The following is a 27,123-nucleotide window of genomic DNA, read 5'->3' on the forward strand; positions in this document are numbered from 1 at the left end:
TCCCCCCTCCCGCAATTCGCGGCACCCCCCCGCGATTCGCGGCAGCTCCAGAATTAAATTGCACAATGGAAACACTGACATGGCTATGGTCGACAATGAAAAAGGTTGACATGAGTTTAAGTTTTTTTTTTTTTTTTTTGAATGTTTTATATTCATTCTCATGTGTCGACATGGACACCAATGAAGTGCCACACTTATGTCAACATTTACATGTGTTGACCTTTCTGTGTTGATTTTTTCTTTTGGCGATTCGCGTCACACCCCCCCCACCCCCCGCAACCCCCACTCCCGCGATTCACGGCACACACACACACACCCGCGATTCTCGGCACCCCACCCCGTGACCCCCCCCCTCCCGTGATTCACGGCACACCCCCCGCGACCCCCCTACCATGATTCGCCCGCAACCCCCGCCCCCGTAACCCCCCCTCCGCGATTTGCGGCAACCCACCCCGCGACCCCCCTCCCGCGATTCTCTGCAATCCCTCCCCTCCCGCGATTCGCAGCATCCACCCCCCGCGACCCCCCCTCCTGCAATTCACGGCACCCTCCGCGACCCCCCCTCCCGCGATTCGCGGACACCTAAGTTGCAATACAGGCATCTTTCATACAATTCTAACCATATTTCTCATATACAAACGTTCACAAATTAAGGGGGCGCAGCCCCTTACGACGGTGTGAAGAGCGCCCGTAGGGCGCGATGAATCACCTAGTTTATTATAAACACCTATGATGAGACCATAGTTCTCAGACAAATTTTCTTTTTCCCTGAGCAAATCGTGAAAACACCAAGATCCACTCGTCTATCGACAATACTCATTCAGTGGGATACTGCACAGGAAAAGAAACCTTATAGGTTTGAACATCCCGCGAAACATCGTGAGTAGGGGTAGCCCTTCCCCCAATATATAAAGATACCTTTATATGTGTATCCCTTCTTTGCTTCAAAGTAAGTGAGGTACGCTGTCTAGGTCTTTATACTTACACAGCCCTCACACTACCTACTGTACCCATTTATATTTGAGACTCTAGATCTCAGACACTTTTCTATTTTTCCGAGTTACCGCGGAATCATCACGGCTTATGCACATATTGTTTTGGAGAAGTTACATCCCCCTTCGGCAAACCAAGTAAAGAAACCTTTATAAGAGGATTACCATCTTGAACCCACGTGAGTTCTGGTATGCCTAAGGGGCATCTAAACGCTCTCCATACATATTATTAACTCTACGCCATTGAGCGTTTATAATAAATAGACACACACACAGGTTTCTAATTGTTGTTTATTATATATTTTTTTCCACGTTCATCACCTTTACCTGGATAAACCCGACCTACTGGAGCATCATCACTTGTCACACCGGGAAGAGTCCGGACACACTAACTTTAAGTATTACTCATTGCGCCACTGGTTTGATATCCCATTCTTTGAAATTTTGTACTTTGAAGTAAAGGTGTATCTTCGGGGATTGGCAACCTAAGGCAGCATTGCGCCACGTACCATCTATCACTTTTCTGTTTCTTGTTTTATGTTTTTAGTGACTGTTTAGTATCTAAGGGGCTTATTTATCAATGAGTGATTAATAAGTAATTGGATTGCTTGTCTCTACTCGTCCATTAGCTAGTAATTTTATGGAACTCTTAATTTCCTTGAATTGTTATATGGGACCCAGTGGTGTAACTATATCGCCACAGACCCCGTGGTAACGGGGAGGAGCTGAGAAAGTGTGACCGCCAGGGGTCTGCTAGGCTTTTGTTACGCCCCTGCCGCTAGAGGACAAGGCGGCCTCCTCTAGAATCCTTAAAAACAGTCTGCTTTTAGGGGCACCCATTTTGTCAGTTTTCAATAGCAGCAGGAGCCAGGAGGAGTTCGAGGAGCGCTGGGACCGCAGACAAGAATGGCGGGGGAGGCCACATGCGGAGGGGTAAGGCAAAATTAGTAGTTATGCCACTGATGGGACCTTATTCTGGTTGACACGCAAAGCTGCAAAATTCTTTGCGTGTCAAACGCCCCCTCGCCCGCATCAACGGCTGCCCCTCACATGCCAAATATCCCCTCAAAAACATTCGATCGGATGATTGATTTTACAAGTGCTGGCAGATCTAAGACACCTCTCTGGTGTGTTAGATCTGCAGGCTCCCTGTATGGGAAGTGGATGGGCAGCTGACATTGGCTGACGTCTGCTGACTGCCGCCCACACCCGCGTCATCGCTGAATTCACATGGGAACACCCAGCGTTTTCATGGGGTGTTCCCATAGGTGCAGCCCCTCGCCGCCGCCGCCCCACGCCCGCACTGCTAGGTGTGAACAGGACCGCAAACAAGCAGTTTGCCACGCCCACTTGCACCAAGCGGCTGCACATGAGCATACATGTATGCACATGCACATGCGCAGTCGCAAACCATGTGTGAACCCGCAGGGGAGCAAAGGGACTAGAATAAGGTCCATGGTGTACACCTGTAAACTTTCCGGTTTCACAATAAAAAAACTTTATTAAAACAATATTCATATATTGTACATAATACACTCCATTAACATATCTAGTATTGCAGGAAACATATACGCAGCTTTTTGGATCCACTTGGACCCTATCTAAAGGCCACAATACACTATGCGATTTGGGCCCGATTTCACCCAATTCTGGAAGATTCGGATGAGAAATCGGGTGAATTCGGGGACAAATTGCATGACCTCCGACCCGGACCCCTTACCAGCGGCAGGGAACAGGATCGCATGCAATACATCACATGCAGAAGGACTGCATGTTATATATCGCACCCCGGGAAGGTCCCGGGCGGCCCAAGGGGCATCGGATGCGACTTCTCCTCTCGGAGAAGTCCCATAGTGTATGGGGGCCTTTAGAGAGGTACGGGTTGTTAGATCAACAGTGTCTAGGTCGACAGTGAAAAGGTCAAAACATCAAAAAAAGTTGATATGATCATAAGGTCGACACAAGCAAATGTTGACATGGGAAAAGGTTGACATTCATTTTTTATTGGTTTTTTTTTGTTTCTATGTTGGCATAGGTCGACACGAACACCGTATAAGTGAACCGCATGCCCTGACATGGTCTGAACTGACTTTTATTTGCCTGCCCGAAGATGGGACAGGCGACTGACGTCCTGTGAAGTCAGCCACCCGCCCCTGTATCCATGGGAACGCCCAGAATTTTCATGGGGAGGCCTATGAAACGCTGGGCATTCCCACGGGTAACCCCCATCCCTGTGAAAGGCTCGTTGACGACGCAAGTCGCCAAAGCTATTCGCAAAGGGGACCTGCACATGCACATAAAGGTTTAACCATCGGAACGGGGCCGAATTCGCCCATTTCCAAACAGATTACAATAAGGGCCATAATACGGCATTTCCCAAACTGTTGCCATAAAGCTGGAAGCATAACATTGTTCAAACTGTCATGGTACGCTGAAGCATTATACATTGCCAGGCTGTAGTATACACCAGATCTCTCTATATGGGATTGATATGAAATCCCGGCGGTCGGAATCCCGACAAGGGGGGGGGACGTGGACCGCCCCCCTCCCCCTTGCGGGCTAGCTGCGCTCGACACGCAGCAGGCCCGGTCCCTCGATACGCTCGGCACACTAATTTAATCTCCCTCTATGGGTGTCGTGGACACCCACGGAGGGAGAAAGTGTCTGGATTTCGGCGGCCGGGATTTTGAACGCCGAGATTCCGACCGCCGGGATTTGTACTGCATCCCCTCTATATACACTGGCACACTGCACACGTGAGGGCTGCACACACAGGGGACAGGTCACAAACTGCTGTTGCTGCAGCAGCCTGGTAACATGAGCCTGAGTGAGGCCTACCTAGTACTACTGAGAGTTGTCGGGTAGCGTCTCCGTGGTAACAGTGACGCGCTGACGCTGAGTCGAAGGGGCTGAGACAGAGCGCGCTCCCGCCCGTACGTGCGCGTCTCCGCCCGGGCCGCGTCGCTTGCTGGAGTGTGGTGCGGAGCTCTGCAGCCGGTGCTCGGTGTTACCGGGACTGTCAGGCCGCTCCGGGACCGGGCATGGAGCCCAATATCACATCCCGTGCCGGACATGGATTGGAGCCGCCAGGCAGGTAAGCAGGCGGTAGCCGGAGCGCTGTGGCCGATCTGGGCCTGTGTGAGGCCGGGCTGCAGAGTCAGAGGTCCGGGGATCCGGCGGACAGAGGGCGGGGACTGGTCTGCAGCTCCTACCCACTCACAGGACTCTGCCGCCACCCTGCACACAGCTCTGCTGCTGCCGCAGCCCTAGGCCTATGCATGCACACGGCTCTGCCGCCATCCTAGGCCCATACACACACACAGAGCTCTGCTGCTACCACACTATAGACACACACACAGCGCTGCTGCTGCCACCACCCGAGACACACACACAGGGCTCTGCTGCAGCTCCTAACCACCCAGAGGGCTCTGCCGCTTGCCTGCACACACAGCTCTGCTTCTTCCACCCTAGCCCGATACACGCACGCACACACCTGCTGCTGCCACACTATACACACACAGCTCTGCTGCCGCAGCCCTAGGCCTACACACACACACACACACGCAGGGCTCTGCTGCAGCTCCTACCCACCCACAGGGCTCTGCAAACACAGCTCTGCTGCTGCTGCCACCATAGGCCTATACACATACACAGCTCTGCTGCTTCCGCCACCATAGGCCTATACACACACACAGCTCTGCCACCACCCTAGGCCCACACAGAGCTCTGCTGCTACCACACTATACACACACACACATCTCTACTGCTGCCGCCACCCTGTACACACACAGGGCTCAGCTGCAGCGCCTACTCACCCATGGGTGACGGACGGGGTCTAGACAGTCATTAACCCGACATAGAGATCCCGATTGTTAAAAGACCGACAGCCGGGTTCCCAACGGCCGTCGGCTATTTTTCCTCGTGGGGGTCCACGACCCCCATAGAGGGAGAATAGAATAGAACTGTGCCCACAGCGTGGCAAGCGCAACGAGCCCGCGAGCCTGCGATGATGACTGTCGGGATCCTGACTGTCAGTGAAACATACCACACCCCTCACCCACAGGGCTCTGCCGCTAGCCTGCACACACAGCTCTGCTGCTGCCGCCACCCTAGGCCTATACACACACAGGGCTTGGCAGCAGCTCCTACCCACCCACAGGGCTCTGCTTCTTCCACCCTAGGCCGATACACACCTGCTGCTGCCACACTATACACCAGGCCTGGCCAACCTGTGGCTCTCCAGATGTTGTGAAACTACAAATCCCATCATGCCTTGCCACAGTTTTGCTATAAGGCAGTGTTAAAACTGTGGCAAGGCATGCTGGGATTTGTAGTTTCACAACATCTGGAGAGCCACAGGTTGGGTCCACAACCCCCATAGAGGGGAAATAGAATAGGTAGCGAGCCAATGTGCCCGCAAGGGGCTTCGTAGTGCTCCCCCTGTTGTCTGAGTCTGGGCAGTCTAATTTTGCTAGCCCCTGCCTGAAATGAGCCCGGATCCATCTGTATATCAATAATAAATAACAGAACACACGTGTACATAACATCCATTGTCTGTCTTCATTCATGTGTGGTCTAGGTGCTTTACCTAATACATCTGCTTTTGGGCGATAGGTGGGTGAGGCTGAGCAGAGTGGGTGAGCTGCTTATTGGCATCAAAGTTGTTGAATTTTAAAATACATTTAAGTTTTGGTGAGTCCAAATGAAGCAACCAGGTTCCCCTGATAGAGCCACCTATACCCCTTTCACACAGAAAACCAAATGCCGACTGAAGCAGTTCTACCTGGCAATTTGCTGAATAGCATGGGTCCTTTTTCTGTGTGAAAGGGTCAACCCGGGTCGTAAATCGAAAATGACCATCTCTACCACCGGCAGTCCCCATGTACTACCATGAGAGAATGACCCTGTGGCTCCCATACTTGTTTGCAGTTATTTATTATTGATATAGTATATAAGCCTTTATATACATTCTTCTCCTGTCTCAGGGTATCTCCCAATTCACACCCTCCACCATGTTTCACAAGATCTAAAATCGCTCATCCACACGCGTTACTTAATCTCATTCCCAAATACAGGACTTTCCCGTGCTTCACCTACTCTGTAATGCCACCCCATGAAAAACAAGACTTTCTTTAGCCTCCAAACTTTCAAATATTCCTTAAAAGTTCATCTCTTCAAGCAGCTCAGCAAATTTCACGACCGTACACATCTAAGCTTTTCTACCCAATTACCTGACATTTACACAGTTCAAACAAAATTTACATGTGTTCTTTCCATACTCAAACCTCTGACCCCTGGTCAATATTGCTGTCGTCATTACTCTGTCATCCAACTAAAACTATAGAGTGTAATCTTGCGATCAGGACTGTTCTCTCTCCATCTGTCTGTTAATACACAGCCTTGTTTCATGATTATGTTCGTAATTATAAAACGCAATGCTATATGATGATGATGATATATAAATAAATGGTAATATAATAGTGTTTATCCTAGCACCCTGCATCTTTCAAAACCCGTGCAGTTTCTCTTCCCTGCCTGGGGTGTCGCGCTCTGCTGTGGTGCTTCTAGCACAGTATGGTCTGTATATCAGGGCTGAAATACAGAACACACTGTGCTAGAAGCACCACAGCAGAGAGTCAGGAAAGGAAGAGCTACTTGCATGGGTTTCCAAAGATGTAGAGTGCTATAATAAACACTATAATCATTTGTAGGTGGACAGCAAAGAATATCATTTAAATGCATGCATACAATGTTTTTATTTAAATGCCCTTAAGTAACTAACTGTTAATTGCACTCTTTAGTTTTTTTCCCTTCCCCCATAATAGTCTGAATTTGTTACATAGCTGCCCGAGTTCCTGTTCTTAAATTTGTCTTTTTGTTGTTTTTTTTTTTTTATAGGATATGAGAGCCTCCTGCGCACTTTACTCTAGACAACTGCGCACTCTGCTAGAATGTTCCTTGTGAATGTCCCTCCACTGGCAGCTTTCCAGACACAATGGACACCATTTGGACACAACGCAGCCCGTAGAGTAGCAGAGTCTCTCCCTCCGTCTGCACCCCTCCCCAGTATTCCCGTTACTGCGAATGTTCAAGGCATTATAGACATTCGGCAGAATGACGAGTCTTCTCTACCTGTGACCATTGAATATGAGCATATTATGCAGAAGAACAGAAAGGGGGAGCTTAACATTGACAGAGGACTGAAATCCAGTGCCGCTTTGTTTAAAGGGCACCAAAGCGAAAAGGCCACGCTCGTAGTCCCGTCGCAGTTCAAACAGTATAAAGGAGAGAGCTCCCAGCTGGGGACCCTTGCTCTGGACTCCGATAGCGATGACTCTGTTGACAGGGACATCGAAGAAGCTATACAGGAGTACTTGAAAAACAAAGGCAACGTGGTCCCGTTGTCCAATGTACAAAAGAGTCCGAGCTGTGGCGAGAATGAGGCGGAAAAGCTGAAAGCATCTCAGAATAATGCTCCAGCGAGGCAGTCTCCTGTGAAAATGGTGACGTCAACCAACATCTGCGACGCTTTTGCGCTGCAGAGCCAGTCCAGGTGTTCCTCACCAGACAGTGTGGGTAGCGACGACTCCTTCGAGCAGAGTATCAGCGATGAAATCCAGCAGTTTCTAATCAAGAAGAAGCTGCAAAACAGCGCAAGGGAAGCCAGTTCTGGAAACAACAGCACTACTATCAAGCCAAAGCAAAATCATATCAAGACCATCGATAAACAAGTCCCCAAGCAAGGGATTAAGGGTCTGGCCAGCAAGCCACTTTCCGAAAGTCTTAACCCACAGCTGAAAAATCCTCCCAAACCAAAAGCTGAAAGTTTAAAAACCAACCTCTGCCTCAAACCAGCTCCTGGTCCCCTCAAGCGGCACAAGCCGAAGGCAGCCGCCTCGAGGCAACGTGAAGAACTCTCCGACTCCAGCAGCGACGATGGTATCGAGGAAGCCATTCAGCTCTACCAGCTGGAAAAAAACCGCCTGGCGGGCGTCCACAGCGTTCCGGAGAAAGAAGAAGTAAAAGGCGCAGTCATGGCAACATCGAACTTTAGTCACTGCCCGGATGGCACCTATTCTCCTGAATCACCGAAGAAATCTGACGGCAGAAAAAGAAAACTGCCCATCAGCAGAAACTCGTCATCTGAAGACTCCGCAGGCTGTCCCGCTTTGGAAAGTAAAAGGACATTTAATCTTGGAGAGGACAGAAGTCCGACGCGTGAAGTTGGCGTCCAGGCGACGCGGAGGGCTGAAACGGCGGCAGAGCTAATGTGCGCTGAAGCTATACTTGACATTTCTAAAGCTATATTGCCTTCAAAACCAGTAAGTACATTTGTAGCTTCACAGGATATGCCAACCGCTCAACCGGCAGCCTCCGACGCAAGTGACAGCACAGTCGACAGCGATGACAGCATAGAGCAAGAGATCAGGACATTTTTGGCTCGCAAGGCTCATGCTGAAAGCCTCTGCACATCCTCAGCAAAGCAGCCATCGCCAAAGGAGCTGAGGACTGAACACGTTAAGCACCTGTCTCTTACCAGTTTCAAGCCGCTGAAAAGAAAATTCAACACTTTGCAAAAAGATTTGACCGAGAAAGGCGGCGGCAACTTGGAAAAGAGACCTTCGAAGGCCGACGCTAGTTCGGTAAACTCAACCTTACCCCAAAATGAAAACTTGCTGGACAAAAGTGCAAAAATCTGCATGGCCGACCAGTTCAACCCGCAATGCCAGTCGGAGGAGGCCAAGCACCGTATTTTCAAGGCTGTAGAAAGTCTTGAGTCCTCTCCGGGATTGAGCGGCTGTAAGCGAAAGATGTACATGAAAATGAGGAGTATTTGCAGCGGTGACAAGAGCAGCTCATTGGACAGTGATGAAGATCTAGATTCGGCAATAAAGGACTTGCTGCGGTCAAAAAGGAAATGCAAAAAGAGACCGAAAGACGGTAGGCCGCAGTGCAAGAAGAGGGTTCAGTTTGGCGAGACAACCGCCAGGCCTCTAGAGTCGTTTTTGGGTGGCGTGGAGCAGAACTGTGGCATCTCTAAAGCCCCCATTGTCAAGGGCTGCCTTGTAAATTGTAACGACCCACAAGAAAACTTAAATTCCAAAACCAATATTAAATTGAAAGACGAGCTAAAAAGCCCTACAGGAAATACTGATTCGTCATCTTCAAGTAACAAACCCGGCGAGTCCAAACCAGCTTGTGCCTCCGTCAAGTCTATGAAATCGAACAGTGCCTTTCCTGCTGTCCAGGACAGTAGCTCAGTGGACAGTGATGACAGCATTGAGCAAGAGATAAGAAAGTTTTTGGCCAAGCGTGCTCTGGAGTCTGCCGAACTTTCAGCCACCCAAAAGACACCAACCGCAGCAGCTGCGACTCCGAACGTTAGCAAGTCGGACACTGCCCCAGCATGCTTGAGCAGTCCTCCCCCACCTGTAAAGCAAGAACCTAGGGTTTTGTCTCGTTCTGTGACCGAGACGATCCTTCAAAAAGTCAGAGAGAAAAACCGATCCCTCGTACCCATGGCACAGCCGGCGGTGATACAGCGGGTGTGTGGCTTCAAAGACGGCGTCACACGAATTGGGCGTGCCGACATGCCCAAGGTAGCCACTCCTGTACACAGTGTCATTGTGAAGAGAAGCTGTGTGGTGGAACAGAACCGGATCCTTAGACCGGCTGAGAAGGCTCCAGAGAGAGTGGTGGTAAAAACCGGATTGAACGGTTCTCAAGGGAATGCCCCCATTTCTGGAAACTTTGTGGCGGGTCTTAAATACATTTCTGGAACTGAGCAGCAACTCCTTTTAAACCTAGGCAAAACGGGCGCTACCAGGATACCGACCAACCTCTACAATCCCGGGGGCACCATCAGGCAGCTGGGAAGTTGTCAGACGGTCCAGAAAAAAACATTGATCCTGGAACAGCCTAAAGTCGTGCAAACACCCACTTTCGCTATTGGCTCTCCTGTGGTCCGTCCAGCTTTGTACGTTGTGACGACCAAAGTGGTTCAGGACGCATCCAGCCCATTATGTCTCCCCATCAACACAGCAGCATATGACTCCGGTTTAAATGTAATGAGCATACAGTACTGTCACGGTCAGGTAGCCTCGCACGCATCAGCATGCACCTCCCCATTTTCCTATCAGCCGAACCGAAGCAGAAAGATCCTGGGCAATAACCCGGGCAAGGCAGGAGAGGTATCGGGCCTCAGTAACGCAGCCAGGGAAGTGCTAGAAGGTGGCGGCAGGCCTGGTACTGTTAATGCAAAAGCGGCAGAAGACTTAGCGGCAGCCTCTAGTAGCAATGTGAGAACCAGCGGCAGCTCAGTGCAGAGAGATAAGGTGTAAGTAATTCAGTATCATAGATGTATAGGACCATTGTACATAGTGTGAAGACTTGTAAAGTAGGGCGCAGGCATAAAAGGGCCCTTTTTTTTTAATTAGGGCAAGTGTACACCCAACTCCAAATAGTCCAGTTATTTTTTTTTTCCTCAAAGCAATACATAACTCCTGTGTTTTATGGTGCTCAGTGCACGCCTGTCGCATGTCCACTTCCTGTATCGCTTGCCTGTTCATGATTTGCATATTTTTACATATTGTCAACAACGGCATTCAAGGCGAGATTTTTTTTTTTTTGCTTTACAGTGAACTAGGATGTAGACTTATCTGCCCATTCTGAAAGCGTGTACCCCATTTAATGCACGTGTAGCTTGAATCTGCTGTAGTACTACTAGTGTAACCTTATGGCAGGCTCCATTTTCCAGTCAGTGCTTAGTGGAAATCAGCAAGTGGACCAAAAGTACTGTACGTAAATTATACAGGAGCAAATAGCTCCATGCGTAAGGTATCTGACTGCAATGTGGAATGTCATGGGTTCAAATCCCGGTATGTTTCGGATCACTTTAAAATAGGCACCAAGCAGTTTTTTTTTTTTGTAATAGACTGCGTTATGGATAATTGGTTCAGGCCACCGATTGGCTGCGGTTTAGATGAATACACAAAACACTTTATCCATCGCTCTTTGCTGTGTTGCAATTGAGTCAGTGAACATTCCGAAACATAAAAAAAAAAATGTATGTTGACAAACATGTAAATATCACAGATATATGTTTTGTCTTGTCATCCTTTTATCTGGCAAAGATTTCCTTTTTACTGGATATTTTTAATGCCAATTAGGCACTTGAAGGATTTTACTTTCCACCTCTGTTTAATATAATCCTTTTGTTTCTAAGTGTTTGTGTTTTTATTTTAAATGGTCTTTTTAGAATCCTCAGTTTCCTCTTCCTGTCCGGTCCCTACTAGCAGGTAGTCCGCAGTAACTTGTAGGCTGTAAACATTTTTTAAATTCCATTTAATATCCCTATGTATAGCGCTCTGCGTAGGTTTCGCTAGATATGTGCTGTTTAATGCATCCTATATTCAGGTATTAGAATCATCTGCCTGTATATTGCACTCCAATGAGGTGAATTGCACTCTTCATTCATTTGCAGAATCCTTATCTACTATCCCCTCTGCCACATAAGAATTCGATGACACTTAGGTTGCTTAGATGTCTCTGCAGATGCCTACAATGAACACAACACAATAAAAACCCCACCAATGATATTCCTTTAGGCGTGCAGTTCCTCTTCCCTGCCTGGGGTGGCGCTGTCTGTTGGGTCGATTCTAGCACCACATCAGGCAGTGACACTCAGTCAATACAGACCAGCCTGTGAGAAGCACGAAAGCAGACAGCGACAACCCAGGTTGGAAGAGGAACTGCACGGGTTTTAAAAGGTAGAATGAACACTAGGTATATGTAGGACAATGTGGAAATCCTGTAGAAGTGTGACCTCAGCAGTTTTCTTTTTAAGGAGAAGCAAATCTCGCAGGTTAGAATGTGCTGCCTTGTTCCTGAATGTATACAGATGGAGTCAGAACTTGGGCCCTATGTTTATGTAGAGCTGTTGTGTTGGAGGCTATGTCAGACGGGGTGGGTGGGGGCACAGGTTTGTCCTTTGCGTTGCTGACGCTGCATCAAAGACCCCTCTATCCCAGTACTGAATACATTTCTGTGTCCTGTTACCAGCTGTCCTCCAAACTGCATTGCTCGTCGCAACTGTGGACCATTTTCCTAAACCATAACAGTTCAGGTGTGAAGGGTATCCATACTTGAGCGCAGATGGTTAAATCGGATTGTCTGAGGTACTAATTAATCTGTCTTCAAGCATGGACATCCTGCACTATTGAGATGAGTATACACTGGCAGATATATACCCGGATCTATCTCTGGGCGGATCGGGCAGTGTACCGATGTCACAACTGAGATACAGACCAGACTCTGCTAGAAGCGCCAGATCAGAGAGCGGCACCCCAGGGAGGAAAGAGGAACTGCATGAGGGTTTGAAAGGTGCTGGGTGCTAGATTGAAATCTATGGTTTTATTGATCTTTGGTCCTCATCGCTTCCTTAAATGCTTACAGATTTATTTACGAAGCGGTAGTATTTCAGAGCGGCCAATTCTAAGCGTTTTTTCCAGTAGCATTTAAACCGGCGAAGCAAAATTGCGCAGTTAATCTATGGTTTGAAAATCTGCCATTTGGTAACTGAAACCACTTAATAACTGTGAGGATTTGTTATGCCGTTTGGTTTGTGGGATAATTTTATAAGTGCGTGTAGTATAATCTAGTGTTTATTCTAGCACCTGCTATCTTTGAAAACCCATGCAGTTCCTCTTCCCTGCCTGGGGTGTCTCTGCCTGCTGTAGTGCTTCTAGCACAGTGTGGTCTGTTTATCGGCACTGATATGCAAACCAGACCTGTGCTAGAAACACCACAGCAGACAGTGACACCCCAGGCAGGGAAGAGGAACTGCATGGGTTTTCAAAGAAGGTGGGTGCTAGAATGAACACTATAATCGGCGGCAGCTGGCATATTGAAGGTGGCATTGCTGCTATGTATTGGGATATAGAAGAAAGGTAATCAGCAGCTGTTACTCTCTCAGCACGGGCAGACTTGGTGACCATGACGAACGCCGCTCCCAATCGTAAATTAACTGGCTGTAGTCTGTAAAGGCTGGGGTCGGCATGACCCAAAACGGTTTTCTGATCTCATTGTTACTTTAGCTGCCATCCTGTGAGATCCACATCCGGGCAGGACGCTAACATAGAGCCCTAACTTATGGGTGTTGATTAACTCACAGACCAGGTCTATGTAGACAGCCACTAGGTCGACATTGACAAAAGTTCCACATATGTTTTTGTGCCATGGTCGACGTGAGCATGTAGACCCCCAATTAGTGTAGGGCGCACCCTCACATGGGCACGGCGATGGTAAAGCATGAAAAATCCAAATAAATTGTGAAAAACAAATGCCGGCTCTTTCATGTGTTGACAATTGCCATGTCGACCTTTCGATAGTGACTTATTGATGGTTTGTCTAGACCAGGGGTGGGGAACCTTTGGCCCTACACATCTCAGTATGTCTTGTCACAGTTTTGCCGTTTGGCCTTGTTTAAGCTGTTGCAAGGCATGCTGGGATGCGTAGTTGAACAGCAGCTGGAGGGCTGAAGGTTCCCTGGTCTAGACACTGTCTGTGAGCCATCCGTATACCCTAACTTACACTCGGACAGTGTAGATTCTGTGAGAGGGGGTAAGTTGGAGTCGGGGGGCCCGGTCATCTTACCTGCATTCAGAAACTGCCTTCCCCCTGAAACCTCCGATTTATTTGTAGAATTCTTGCAGAGTAGTTTTCATTGCAACCACTCAGGTTTCAGATCAATTTAAAATAATTTGGTTCTGGCATGAGGAACAAAACCCCCTCTTCAGGTAACTTCCCAACCCCATTCACTAATCCGCCCAGTTCGTTATCCCGTTTATAATTGGGATAATGTTTAGGCCCCACACAGTTTTATATCAGATTAGTGGTCCAATGTTGCAGGGCGGTGTGAGAGTCCTAGAAGCTTACCATCTACTGATCAGCGATTTACTGAGTGGGGACACCCATACGGTGACCATGTTTGCTGCATCTGGCTTATACATCACATAGGAGCTGATGCCCTAACTACCACCACCACCACTTGCTACTAGTGGACATAAAACGAAAGCGGAGAAAATTATGTTCCCAGTTGAATTATTTAGAATTGTGGGAAAGATATTTTCTCTACTTTAAACCCATCTTGACCCTCAGGATAGCTCCATGGGTCTGGCCCTGTTGCTCTGGCTTGAGGGAACACCTACATTGTCACGGTGGTAGAGATATTTGTAACGCATCTTTTAGCTGTTGCGTCATCACGGTATATAGACAATCAGAACATGTGACGGTAGCATGATATTGGTCTTCATGAGATAAACCGCGTAATTGCATGGAAGTCTTGGGAAAGGCTGAGCTTGTCTTAATTACCCGTTTATTCTTCTTCCAGTTATTCATCCGCCCGCCCATTGTCTTGGTTGCTCATTTCGGCTAAAAGGACATTGCATATTTGTCTGATATACAATGGCTACACTTGCTAGATCTGGTGCATTCCTCCACTTCATACACCATAGTCCATCTTACCAGGCAGCCTGCGCCATTGACCTTCTTGCTGCAAATGAATGTGAAAATATAGTTCTTACTGCTCCTTTAACCCTTTATTCTCAAATGTAATTTCTTTAAATAGGGGAACCTCTGTAACGGAAGGATTGTAACTTATTGTGTATATACACGGTACTGACTTTGCTGCGCATCGCCAGTCGTCACAACTTTATTTTCCAGATGTTTGTTATTAATATTTGTGTGCAGGGTGTGCACTTAATAAAACTTTAAGACTAATTTCTGTTTACTTTGATCTGTTGAGATGTTGGGGGGTTGAAAGACATCAACGAAGCACCAATTCGCTGCGTACTGACGTTTTCTTGGTGTGCAATACATCGTAGACCATCGTACTTGGGAAGTGCTGGGAAATAAAGGTCACACTGACCGGGAGAAGACATTGTTACAACTGGAGATCATTGTGGTTTTGAATTCCCAGTACATAGATGAATCAGAATTGAATGCGTCGTGGGTGTGGTCAACGATTCAACTTTCCATTTTATTGCAGGGTGGTTGTAGTCTTGTGCATTAAAGGAACATTCTAAACATACAAAAAAAATGCGGCACACTCAAACAGGCTGATTCAGAGAGTACTATAGCAGACGATGTTCGAGTAAATTTGCTGGTCAGAACTGCAATTGCTACCACTTGCACAACAGTGTCATTCTGTGGTTGGCCAGCGGCCGGAGTAAATAGAGGAAGGTTCTAACTTGCAAATCACATGGGAAGTCTCAGATTATGGAGGAAGGATCATGGTCCCAAAAATCACAGATGCACGTTTGAAGTCTGGTGGGTATTTCCAGGGTTTTTCCGATTGGCTCTTGAAGGGCATGGTTGGGAGGTTTGATGACATGGCTGAAATTTGATTGACACTTGGAAGGCTATGATGGCATTGTTGAGGTCTGATTGGCATTTAAAAATGTTGGCGGTTTGATGGCACGGTGAGGTCTGTTTTAGATGAGTCTGATCATACAGATCTTGTGCTTTCCAACCTGATTCTAGTTGGCAAGTGGCCATGGCATGTTATGGCCAAGAAACAGGACTCAAGAGAGAAATATTTCAGGTTTAAAGTCTTACCCCTCTGTGATACTGCTATGATGTGGTCCTTTTGGAAATGATGGCATTTCGGGTTCCCCCCCTGCCAAATGGGATGGAAGTACCTAATTCAGAGAAACCTCTCCAATGTGTGAGGAGATGGGTGTTTTATCTCTGCTACTACAGTACAACTGATTTGTAGGTGAGGGTCTGGGGTTAAATATTCAGGTGGGCCCTTTGTTGATGCCCAGCATGGGCAAAGAGGTTGAGTTGTGAGTAGGGATCAGTTCTGGAAGGTGAGGTGGGAAGTTTGATGGAAATGCAGGGTTTCTAAGGGATTCTTGAGGAAGATATAGGCTATTTCCAAATCCTAAACCAGAGCGCCAGCATTCAGCCAGGCTGATATTTCACCTAATGCCAGTAGTAACTCCAATGGCCGAAGGGAACTTCCAGACACCTCAAGAAAATAATGTGTCCAGCAGGGTTTGGTTCTTCCAGGTACTTGCATCTGTCTAATGGCAGATCCAAAGGTGAAGGCGATCAGAACGAGTCTGCATTCTACCCACAGCTCACCCCATTGCATTTATCTCATATATGCCTCTGTTAGTACAGTCTCACTGCATTTTATACATTCAAGGCTCCTGATGGTATGGCTGTGGTCTGATTGGTGCTTGAGGGACTTATGGGGAGGGGGGTCCTAATGGCATGGCTGTGGTCTGATTGGTGCTTGAGGGACTTATGGGGAGGGGGGTCCTGATGGCATGGCTGTGGTCTAATTGGTGCTTGTATGGCTTGTGGGGTAGTTCTTTTGTCAAAGCTGAGGTCTGATTGGCATATCAGGTGCATGTGGAAGGGGGGCTTCTGATAGCATGGCTAAGGTCTGATTGAACTTGAGGGGCATGTGGGGGGTTCTGATGGCATGGCTAAGGTCTGACTGGCACTTAAGGGGAAGGTGGGTTGGTGATAAAGCAGAGGCTATCTAATGGGCCCTTAAGGGGATCTTAAACAAAACTGTATTATTACCCCAAATGTTTTAGGAGACCCACATTTTTATGGATTTGATCACCAGAACCTAGTTTGAAAAGAGAGGAAGCGGGTGTCAGCTTATGCCAAAGCCAGCAGCTGCATTGTCCGATGCATGATAGCACTAGACTTCCTGAGTGACCTGAGTTCCACCAGAGGATCAGTCCCATATGGATAACGGGGTACTTGTTTCCTAGCAGGGCGCCCAATTAGCATACGTACGGTTGTGTACTGAAATCACATCGCATTGCCCTTTTTGTGCCTTGCCATGCGATGTGCGTAGTTCATTTATTCACTGCACCCTGACTGAAATCACATCGCACATCGCATCACATGGCCCTTTTTTGTGGCGTGCAATGCGATGTGATTTCATTAGTTAATATGGTAAAACACCACCACTATCCAAGTCACCTTGAAGCGTGGCGAGCGTCCTCCGACCTTTTCTTACCCCCACTATTCACGTCGGCATGGAGTTTATTTTATATAGTGTGGTGAGCTACCGAAGCCCAGCGAGCGGGCGCGGAATATATGTAAAATCAACTCCACGCCGACGTGGATAGTGGGGGTATGAAAAGGTCGGAGGACGCGTTACGCTGCACTCGCCACGCTTCGGGGTGGTGTGGATAGTACTGCTGTTTTAGGAACATGTTCACACCTGCAAATTCATAAAGCTGACACAGTAATGACGACATGATCGCATCGCAAGGCACAAAAAGCCGTGCGATGCGATTTCAGTACGCAGAATTGCCTACTAAGCACCTGCTAGGAAACAAGTACCGATTAGGGAACCACCGTGTGCGTATGAGGAGACATGGAAGCTGGAGAACCTGCTTGGATTCAGTCTCTGGATTCGCCCTGAATTACAATAGTTTCCTTTGGACAGAAACCGATTTCAGCCTACAACTGCGATCTCGTATACGAAGAACATAGCGTCTTCCTCCGCGGCCAATCCATGCAACCATAGCGTTTCCAACATTTACTATGTTTACCTTGACAAAGGGTTAACAGTGAGGAAAGGTCAGCATAAGCAGCGGGTCAACATAGTTGACACATGAAAATGTCAGCATGAGTTTTTCACAATTTTTTTCAACATTTTATTTACTTTTTCATGGTTTATGATACGCATGGACTACAATTGGACTGTTAAAGCCCGGATTAGGGTACTCGTTACACTAACTGGGGTCCTTGTTGCCAGGTGTCGACCTGACACCAAAAAAATGTAAACAAGTCATGTTGATCTTTTCATGTGTTGCACTGGAACAACCGGTACTTGTTTCTTATCACGGCCACAATCGTGGGGATTGTGTACCTTAAGTTAAGGTACACGATCCCCACGATGGACCCGATTTCCTTTGAAATCAGGTCCATTTTGCCGGCAAAGGTACAAAATCGAGGGCATCGCGTCGGTCGGGACCATTAACATTGGTCCCGACGCGACCGACGCAATGCCCCCGATTTTTCCATAGACTTCAATGTTAAAATAATTTTTAACATTGAAATCGTGAGCATCGCGTCGGTCTTGTGCCATTATAATGGCACAAGATGAGATGGACTTGATTAAGTCCATCTCACATTGAAAAAAATGTGAAATGGGCCAATATGACCCATTTCACATTATATATGGCCCCGTCGTCACCCCACGATAGACGCCAACCCGAAGCGTGGCGAGCGCAGCGAGCCCGCGAGGGGCGGCGGTGCGCGTCCTCCGACCTTTTCATTCCCCTACTATCGACGTCGGCGTGGAGTTGAGAATATATAGTGTGGCGAGCGCAGCGAGCCTCCGAGCCCGAAGCGTGGCGAGCGGACGCGTATACCTGTGAAGTTATACGCGTCCCCTCGCGGGGCTCGCCACGCTTCGGGCTCGGTGGCTCGCTGCGCTCGCCACACTATATATTCTCAACTCCACGCCGACGTGGATAGTAGGGGAATGAAAAGGTCGGAGGACGCGCACCGCCGCCCCTCGCGGGCTCGCTGCGCTCGCCACGCTTCGGGTTCACGTCTATCGTGGGGTGGGGTTTACATAGTACAATTTGGGGGTCTAGGGAATATTTTACATTGAATCCAATGTAAAATCGGGTCCCAGGGACCTGATTTACATTGGATTCAATAAAAAAATCGGGTCGGTCGCATCAATCGCATCGCATGCGACCAAATCGCATGCGATGCAATCGACGCGATTTTTCCGACACGACCACCCCGATGTAAATCGGTGTGGCCGTGCTAGGAAACAAGTACCGAACAACCTCCCGCCACCCATCAGGCTTTCTGGTTCCCTTACCGCCTTCAAGAGCTCCCTCAAAACCCACTTCTTCCGACTAGCCTATCCCTATCCCCCCTCCTCCTAACCTCTTTTGCTCCTCCTATCCTGCCTACCCTACCCCTCCATCCGTTCCTACTTATCCTATTGTTTTTCATTCATCCACCCACCTCCTTTTAGTCTGTTAACTCTTATGAATAGGGTCCTCCTTCCTCACGTACTCACCCTACCTCTTTACCTCACCTGTGCTCCTGTCCTGTTCTTCCCTTCCTCTACTTCATCTTCAGTCTCCTCGACAATTTCGACACCTATTTCAGAACTGATGCTGATATTAGTTCTACCAGCTATACCCCTATTTATGCTGTATTTTATCAACACACCCTGTTCGTTACCTTGTCATTTGTTTTTTGTTTGCTATGTACGGCGCTGCGGACACTTTGTGGTGTCTTATAAATAAACTACTACTACTACTTTTTCATGTCAACGTTTTGTCAATGTCCATGTAGTGCATATAGCCCTTTCCATCGACACCCGTTTGGACACAGTTATGGCCCGCATACACGATTTGGGCATGATTTCCCCTGATTCAGAAGATTTGGGCTGTGAAATTGCCCCAATTCGCATGTGTAGAAATGCCGTCCGACCCGATGCGCCGTCCTGGGCACATTGGATCGGAGTAGGGAGGTCGGGCGGGCTGCACATTTGCTAAATCTAATGTGCAGTCTGGAGCCGAGCAGGGGGCGACGGATGCTGGCGATGGGACCAGGGAGCCGGGCAGCGGGCGCACTTAAAAAGAAAAAAAAGCCCATACTAAAAAATGGGCAGCCACTGATTGGCTGAGACCTCTCTCAGCCAATCGCTGATTCTCTGAGAGAGGTCTCAGCCAATCAGTGGCTGTCCATTCAATTGTATTGGCTTTTTTTTTTGGTACGCCTACTGTCTGACTTTCCCTGGCTGGCTCGCACCGCCGCCCCTCGCGGGCTCGCTACGCTCGCCACGCTTCGGGTTCACGTCTATCGTGGGGTGGGGTTTACATAGTACAATTTGGGGGTCTAGGGAATATTTTACATTGAATCCAATGTAAAATCGGGTCCCAGGGACCTGATTTACATTGGATTCAATCAAAAAATTGGGTCGGTCGCATCAATCGCATCGCATGCGACCAAATCGCATGCGATGCAATCGACGCAATTTTTCCAACACGACCACCCCGATGTAAATCGGTGTGGCCGTGCTAGGAAACAAGTACCGAACAACCTCCCGCCACCCATCAGGCTTTCTGGTTCCCTTACCGCCTTCAAGAGCTCCCTCAAAACCCACTTCTTCCGACTAGCCTATCCCTATCCCCCCTCCTCCTAACCTCTTTTGCTCCTCCTATCCTGCCTACCCTACCCCTCCATCCGTTCCTACTTATCCTATTGTTTTTCATTCATCCACCCACCTCCTTTTAGTCTGTTAACTCTTATGAATAGGGTCCTCCTTCCTCACGTACTCACCCTACCTCTTTACCTCACCTGTGCTCCTGTCCTGTTCTTCCCTTCCTCTACTTCATCTTCAGTCTCCTCGACAATTTCGACACCTATTTCAGAACTGATGCTGATATTAGTTCTACCAGCTATACCCCTATTTATGCTGTATTTTATCAACACACCCTGTTCGTTACCTTGTCATTTGTTTTTTGTTTGCTATGTACGGCGCTGCGGACACTTTGTGGTGTCTTATAAATAAACAAACTACTACTACTACTACTTTTTCATGTCAACGTTTTGTCAATGTCCATGTAGTGCATATAGCCCTTTCCATCGACACCCGTTTGGACACAGTTATGGCCCGCATACACGATTTGGGCACGATTTCCCCTGATTCAGAAGATTTGGGCTGTGAAATTGCCCCAATTCGCATGTGTAGAAATGCCGTCCGACCCGATGCGCCGTCCTGGGCACATTGGATCGGAGTAGGGAGGTCGGACGGGCTGCACATTTGCTAAATCTAATGTGCAGTCTGGAGCCGAGCAGGGGGCGACGGATGCTGGCGATGGGACCAGGGAGCCGGGCAGCGGGCGCACTTAAAAAGAAAAAAAAAAGCCCATACAAAAAAATGGGCAGCCACTGATTGGCTGAGACCTCTCTCAGCCAATCGCTGATTCTCTGAGAGAGGTCTCAGCCAATCAGTGGCTGCCCATTCAATTGTATTGGCTTTTTTTTTTTTTTTTTTTTTTTTGGTACGCCTACTGTCTGACTTCCCTGGCTGGCTCGCCGGGGTCTGTCTCCTGCAGCTCCCCGGGAGTTGCATGAGATAAATTGCATGCAAAACTTGGCACATGAAGCGCCTAATCGCGTGTGAGCCCTCACCATTACCGATCATGGGAAGTGATAAAATGGATTTTGATTATATTAATTGTTGCATCAATGTACAAACATTTCGTGTGAAAAGCCAGCAAGACACATCAATGTGACATATCGTAATTGCAAGCTACTATCTGCTGTGCTGTTCTGTTCTGTCTGTCTGGAATTAAGCAATATTGTATAATATATTATTTTGGATAAATATGTAATTACGTGTCATTTATTTATCCTCGAACTTAACAGTGGATTTATTCCCAACTTATCAGAAGCGTCTCTGCTTCCATCTGCCATCCTGTACACAGTAACACAGGTGTCTCCCTTGCTGCGGCCATACTGTTACTTCTCACAGCATCCGCACCCAACACCGTGTCTTCGTACGCAGCTGCTAGGATTTGCGATGCTGCCTGTGGGCCTCTCAAGTACAAATCCCAGTATCTGTAACTTGTGCATATTCCCACACAGCAGCTGCGTACAGAGCCGAGCAGGGCCATCGGCGCCCACCTCTGAATCAGGCCTTAGATTAACATTCTTGTCAGCAGAGCTCGCAGGCTCCCAGTAAGGGACAAGCCGTGTGATAATCCAGTGATTGTGTGATGGAGCCTTTCTAGACTTTCCACTAAAATATCACTGTATTCTTTCCAGCTCCGGACGCTCAGCCATTGATCCAGGGTGGACAGTGCAGCCTTACATAGCGCTGTCTCCCGAGAGAATCTGTAGCCGCTCTGACAGCCGGAGAAGGGCTTATATGCTGCTACCTCAGGTATTTCCCATTCTGTTACAATGCAGCCCCATCTACATAGATGACAAGCAGTATAGATGCTGCCATAACACAGGTCTGGTGACCTGTTGGGTCTGGGATTACTCACATCGGGGATTATTCTGGTTCACTCCTTCTGGCAAATTACTTCTTAGAAGGACAAAACCATGAGCACTGCAGGTGGGGCAGATGTTACTTGTGCAGAGAGAGTTAGATTTGGGTGGGGTTTTACTTCAAAGTGAGATCTATATTGCAGTGTAAAAATAAAGCAGCCAGTATTTTCTCTGCACAGAAATAAAATAACTCACCCAAATCTAATTCTCTCTGCACATTTTACATCTGCCCCCCTGCAGTGCACATGGTTTTGTCCAGAAAGAGTGAACCAGAATAACCCCATTGTTATCCATCGGGACCAGAGATGTTGTCCTTGCGCGGGTGTGCAATCATAGGCCTGCCAATGACGATGTGCCTTCGGTCATATTTACTGATTGACAGTTTCATGGACGTGCCCATAGACACGGGGCGACTGATGTCACATGATGTCAACGCCCGCCTCCAATTTGCAGCCGAAAAGTAAGTCCTGGGCTACCTTTCAGCTGCAAGCAGAGGACGCATCATTTGATGGTAAGTAACCATCAAAGGGTTCTTCCTGCGTGGGCTTCTGCGAGCGAGTGTGCAAGTGTACACAGCCACAGGGGATTAGGGTGGCAGGGTGTGCTAACCTGCACGCTAGGCTCAAAATAAACGCAGCCTAGCGAGCAGGTCTGAATGACCCCCATTGCATCCAACAACAAAAATAAATCAGGTCACAGAGCAGAACTGATTGTGGCACAGAATGTGTTCTAATAATCCAATGCTGGAACACTTGTAAGTGCTGCAAGTCTGCGGGTTCATGTCCCTGCCCAGGCTAAAAGTAGGAGATGTAATTACCACATTGCTCACGGCGTTCCCATGTGACTCGTTAGTACATGTGCACAAAGCAATTATACCTCTGACGGTTCTCTAGGGCACCGTCCATTGGAAACATTCTTTTTAAAGTTCTGAATATATTGTTTTGTCAGGGCAAGAAGATAAGCGTCCTCCGCAGGTGGCTCCAGCCTTGCGGGGTTACGGAAGACTTGAAGTTAGGTTATCAGTGGACAAGGTGTGTCACCTCCCGTTGATATCGTTCTGTAATGACATGTTTTACATTTACTGCTGGTGTCATAGGAGCTGATCAGGGCTCCACGCACCAAGGTAATGGTTGGGGTCTGCGTAGATGTAGCCGAGCTGTATAAGGGCATATGTATCTGTATATGCGCATGTGCCCAGATGGTGCTCAGGAGATGTAAGCTGTGAGGGAGGCACATGGGAGATGCACGGTCTCAGTAACGCCTTGTATGGAGATGGTCCGTGTTGTGGGTGTGTCACAGGCGTGTTAGTAGCTGCATACGCAGATGATTATCTGCTTAAATATGCAGCCATACCCCCGATGTAGACACTGCAACTGCTATAGGGTTGGTTGAAGTCTCCATAATCGGTATTAGTGTATTATGTAGAGATGCTGAGGGTAGGCATCTCACTAGAGTGTGTGAGGTACACCTAAGGGCAGGGAGTGAGGTACACCTAAGGACTGGAAGTGAGGTATACCTAAGGGCGGGGAGTGAGGTATACCTAAGGGCGGGGAGTGAGGTATACCTAAGGACTGGGAGTGAGGTACACCTAAGGACTGGGAGTGAGGTACACCTAAGGACGGGGAGTGAGGTACACCTAAGGACGGGGAGTGAGGTACACATAAGGACGGGGAGTGAGGTACACATAAGGACGGAGAGTGAGGTATACCTAAGGACGGGGAGTGAGGTACACATAAGGACGGAGAGTGAGGTACACATAAGGACGGGGAGTGAGGTACACATAAGGACGGAGAGTGAGGTACACATAAGGACGGGGAGTGAGGTACACATAAGGACTGGAGTGAGGTATACCTAAGGTCGGGGAGTGAGGTACACATAAGGACGGAGAGTGAGGTATACCTAAGGACGGGGAGTGAGGTACACATAAGGACGGAGAGTGAGGTACACATAAGGACGGAGAGTGAGGTACACATAAGGACGGGGAGTGAGGTACACATAAGGACGGAGAGTGAGGTACACATAAGGACGGGGAGTGAGGTACACATAAGGACTGGAGTGAGGTATACCTAAGGTCGGGAAGTGAGGTATACATAAGGACGGGGAATGAGGTACACATAAGGACTGGAAGTGAGGTATACCTAAGGGCGGGGAGTGAGGTACACCTAAGGACTGGGAGTGAGGTACACCTAAGGACGGGGAGTGAGGTACACCTAAGGACGGGGAGTGAGGTACACCTAAGGACGGGGAGTGAGGTACACCTAAGGACAGGGAGTGAGGTACACATAAGGACGGAGAGTGAGGTACACCTAAGGACGGGGAGTGAGGTACACATAAGGACGGAGAGTGAGGTACACATAAGGACGGGGAGTGAGGTACACATAAGGACAGAGAGTGAGGTACACATAAGGACGGGGAGTGAGGTACACATAAGAACGGGGATTGAGGTATACATAAGGACTCGTAGTGAGGTACAGACAAGGATGGGGAGTGAGGTATACATAAGGATGGGGAGTGAGTTAGCATTACTGCCTCACAGCACTGAGATAATGGGTTAAATAACCAACACAACCCTAACTGTGCAGAGTTTGTATATTCTCCCCATGCTTGCGTGGGTTTCCTCTGGGTACGCCATTTTCCTCCCATAATCCAAAAATATACTGGTAAGTTAATTGGCCCCTAACAAAATTAACCCTAGAGTGAATGTGTTTGCGGGAACATGTGGTAGGGAATGTAAGTAAGCACTACTGGGACAGGGACTGATGTGATTGGCCAAATCCCGCACGGTACTGATGATATGTATGGTCTTACAGCAGCTGCTGGGCAGAGACTTGTTTCCCAGCTAAAAGGAAACAAGCCAAAATTCTCCCAGAATCCTCTGCTAGCCACTTTCTTGTATGTCAAAAACCATCAGTTGGGCGGCCACACCAGGGGTAAGGCAGCTTGCTGGGCAGGGCATGCAGAGACTTGTAGTTCCACAGCACTTTATACTATTAAGTGATCCGAGTCCTGCAGGTGGGATAATAGTACTTACATGAAATAATGTACGTTTTTGTCTTTCACTCCAGAAAAAGAATATAAATGGTGAAGCCGTGACCTGCGTCCAATCAAATCCCTGTCTACTCCGTGGACATTCTTTGTGACAATGTTCCACCCCAATGATGTGTAGATAGAAGAAACCATTTCCTCTGCAATTACTTTATGGAAAATATTAACAGTTACACAAAAAGAGAATTTTTCTTTGTAAGAAATCAGAGTCCATTTTCCTGTATTTCCCCCAGTGTTCATTTTTCCGCAGAGAAACGTTGGTCACGTGGTCCCACAGATGTTCCAGCACAATGACCGTTCTGTATTATAATGTAAATCCTCGTTTTCCTGGGGAGGGAATGCCCCCCGCCTCTACAGTATGTAGTACACACAATGATATCAGTTATTTACCAGGATGCATCAGGTCTATACAGATAGTTGTCTCCTTTGTAATACATCTATAGAGGGACAATTCAATTCTGCATGACGTGCGGTGGCGAGGGCAATATTGCTTATTGACCGCACAAAACATCGCTGAATTGTATTGCCTCCATGTCCGTTAATCGCCTTCAATGTCAGAAGATGCGTATCATCCAGAGCTCAATAGAACACTATTTTGTTACATCACAACTATAGACATGTACAGTAAAGGTTGGTTGGTAAATCAGGGTATAATATTTCAGGTGCTGATTACGGTTGCATCTGTTGGGAAGGGTAAGTAAATACTCACTGATGATGAGGGCCTGGTTTATACTCTGCACAGATGATAGATGGTGTTTAGCACTGACTGCGTTCCAGCCTCCACACGGAATCTCACTAAGCCAGCTGTAATCATTCGCCGGTAACACGACTTAAGCCGTGTACACACGGCTGCGATAGGGGCTAAAATCGCTGGGAATATGGTCGCTGGCGACCATATTGCCAATGATGGGAGTGTGGTGCGCGCTCCCGTTTTCTGCCCCGTTCTAATCGCTGGTCGCGGGAGCTTGCTCCGCCGGCAGAGGTTCCCTTTCATCAGCGACCATCTCGCTGATGAAAAGGAGACACTGAGGAATATATCTCCCCCGTGTGTATGGACCTTTATTCACAATACATGTGTATTGTTTCACAAGCATCCTACCACAAACTTTACTCATAATCAGGGCTGCTCATGAAAAACACAAAGTTCCACTGATGTTGTGCTAATTGTTAGAGGATATTGCACTAGTGCTCTCCGATAAGCCTTGTTCAATAATGCAGCCAATCATAAATCAGCTTTCATCAGTTTGTCTTGTGCATCACTGATGAATGCTGACGTATCATTGGTTGCTAGGTGTTACAGTATATTCAAGATGTTTCCATCTTACTAAATAAGCTTTGTCTGATCCAGTGGGTGGGGATCATTAGATCACCAGCATATTGGTCGACACCATTAGGTAGACATGCATTTAGGTTGACATGAGTCTAGGTCGACGTGAGTCTATGTTGACATGCAGGAAGGTTGACAGGGTCTTAAGGTCGACATGGGGTTTTTCACATTTTTTTTTGTCCCCATTGTTGACACAGTTGACATAGACACCGAAACGTAGCACCACATCCCCTCGCATGTCTCGCTGCGCTCGCCTTGCTTCGGGCACAGTGCCTTGCTACTAGTGGATGGTAGGCAATGAAATACTGCCTATCGGCTCAAAAAAAAGATGTGAAAAACCCCATTTCGACCTTTTGACTGTTGACCTAACCCATGTCGACCTTCCTGCATGTCGACCTAGACTCACGTCGACTTAAATGCATGTCGCCCAACATGCTGGTGACCCAATGACCGTATCCCGCTCCAGTACCCGAGTTATATCTCTGTTCTGTTCGCGCCTGTTTTGCTGTTGCTCATACATCAGATAGGAGGACGTCTGTGTTTCCTGACAACATTCCGTTTGTAAGTTTTTAGGCAATAAAGTTTATTTTGCAGCCTCTATACCTCCTATACCATTATCTCATTATTTCCTATCATTGTTTTCTTACACAATTCATAGACACATCCTACATTATAAAAAGGCCATCGCTG

At 47.9% G+C, this 27,123-nt stretch overlaps 1 protein-coding gene across 2 annotated transcripts; it reads left to right on the top strand.

The window, feature by feature from the left end:
* The first annotated feature begins 3,918 nt into the window (after positions 1-3,918).
* PPP1R26 (protein phosphatase 1 regulatory subunit 26) lies at positions 3,919-27,031 on the top strand. 2 transcript variants are annotated; one of them, XM_083158597.1, is made up of 5 exons: positions 3,919-4,086; positions 6,891-10,329; positions 21,834-21,951; positions 23,010-23,092; positions 25,127-27,031. In XM_083158597.1, the coding sequence occupies exons 2-5, from the start codon at positions 6,944-6,946 to the stop codon at positions 25,137-25,139; spliced, it is 3,600 nt and encodes a 1,199-aa protein (XP_083014723.1). In that variant the 5' UTR covers positions 3,919-4,086; positions 6,891-6,943; the 3' UTR covers positions 25,140-27,031. The 2 variants fall into 2 exon arrangements, with proteins under 2 accessions (XP_083014723.1, XP_083014724.1); XM_083158598.1 differs by lacking the exon at positions 23,010-23,092.
* The last annotated feature ends 92 nt before the right edge of the window (positions 27,032-27,123 follow it).

Source organism: Crinia signifera, chromosome 9 (assembly GCF_055691185.1).
Source record: "Crinia signifera chromosome 9, ASM5569118v1, whole genome shotgun sequence".
Taxonomy (NCBI): Eukaryota; Metazoa; Chordata; class Amphibia; order Anura; family Myobatrachidae; genus Crinia; species Crinia signifera.

Excerpts from the sequence above, each read along its gene's own strand:
- PPP1R26 (XM_083158597.1), top strand. The coding sequence starts at position 6,944 with ATGTTCCTTGTGAATGTCCCTCCACTGGCAGCTTTCCAGACACAATGG. Across the intron at positions 10,330-21,833 it reads TCAGTGCAGAGAGATAAGGT|CTCCGGACGCTCAGCCATTG; the intron begins GTAAGTAATTCA and ends TATTCTTTCCAG. Across the intron at positions 21,952-23,009 it reads CTTATATGCTGCTACCTCAG|GGCAAGAAGATAAGCGTCCT; the intron begins GTATTTCCCATT and ends TTGTTTTGTCAG.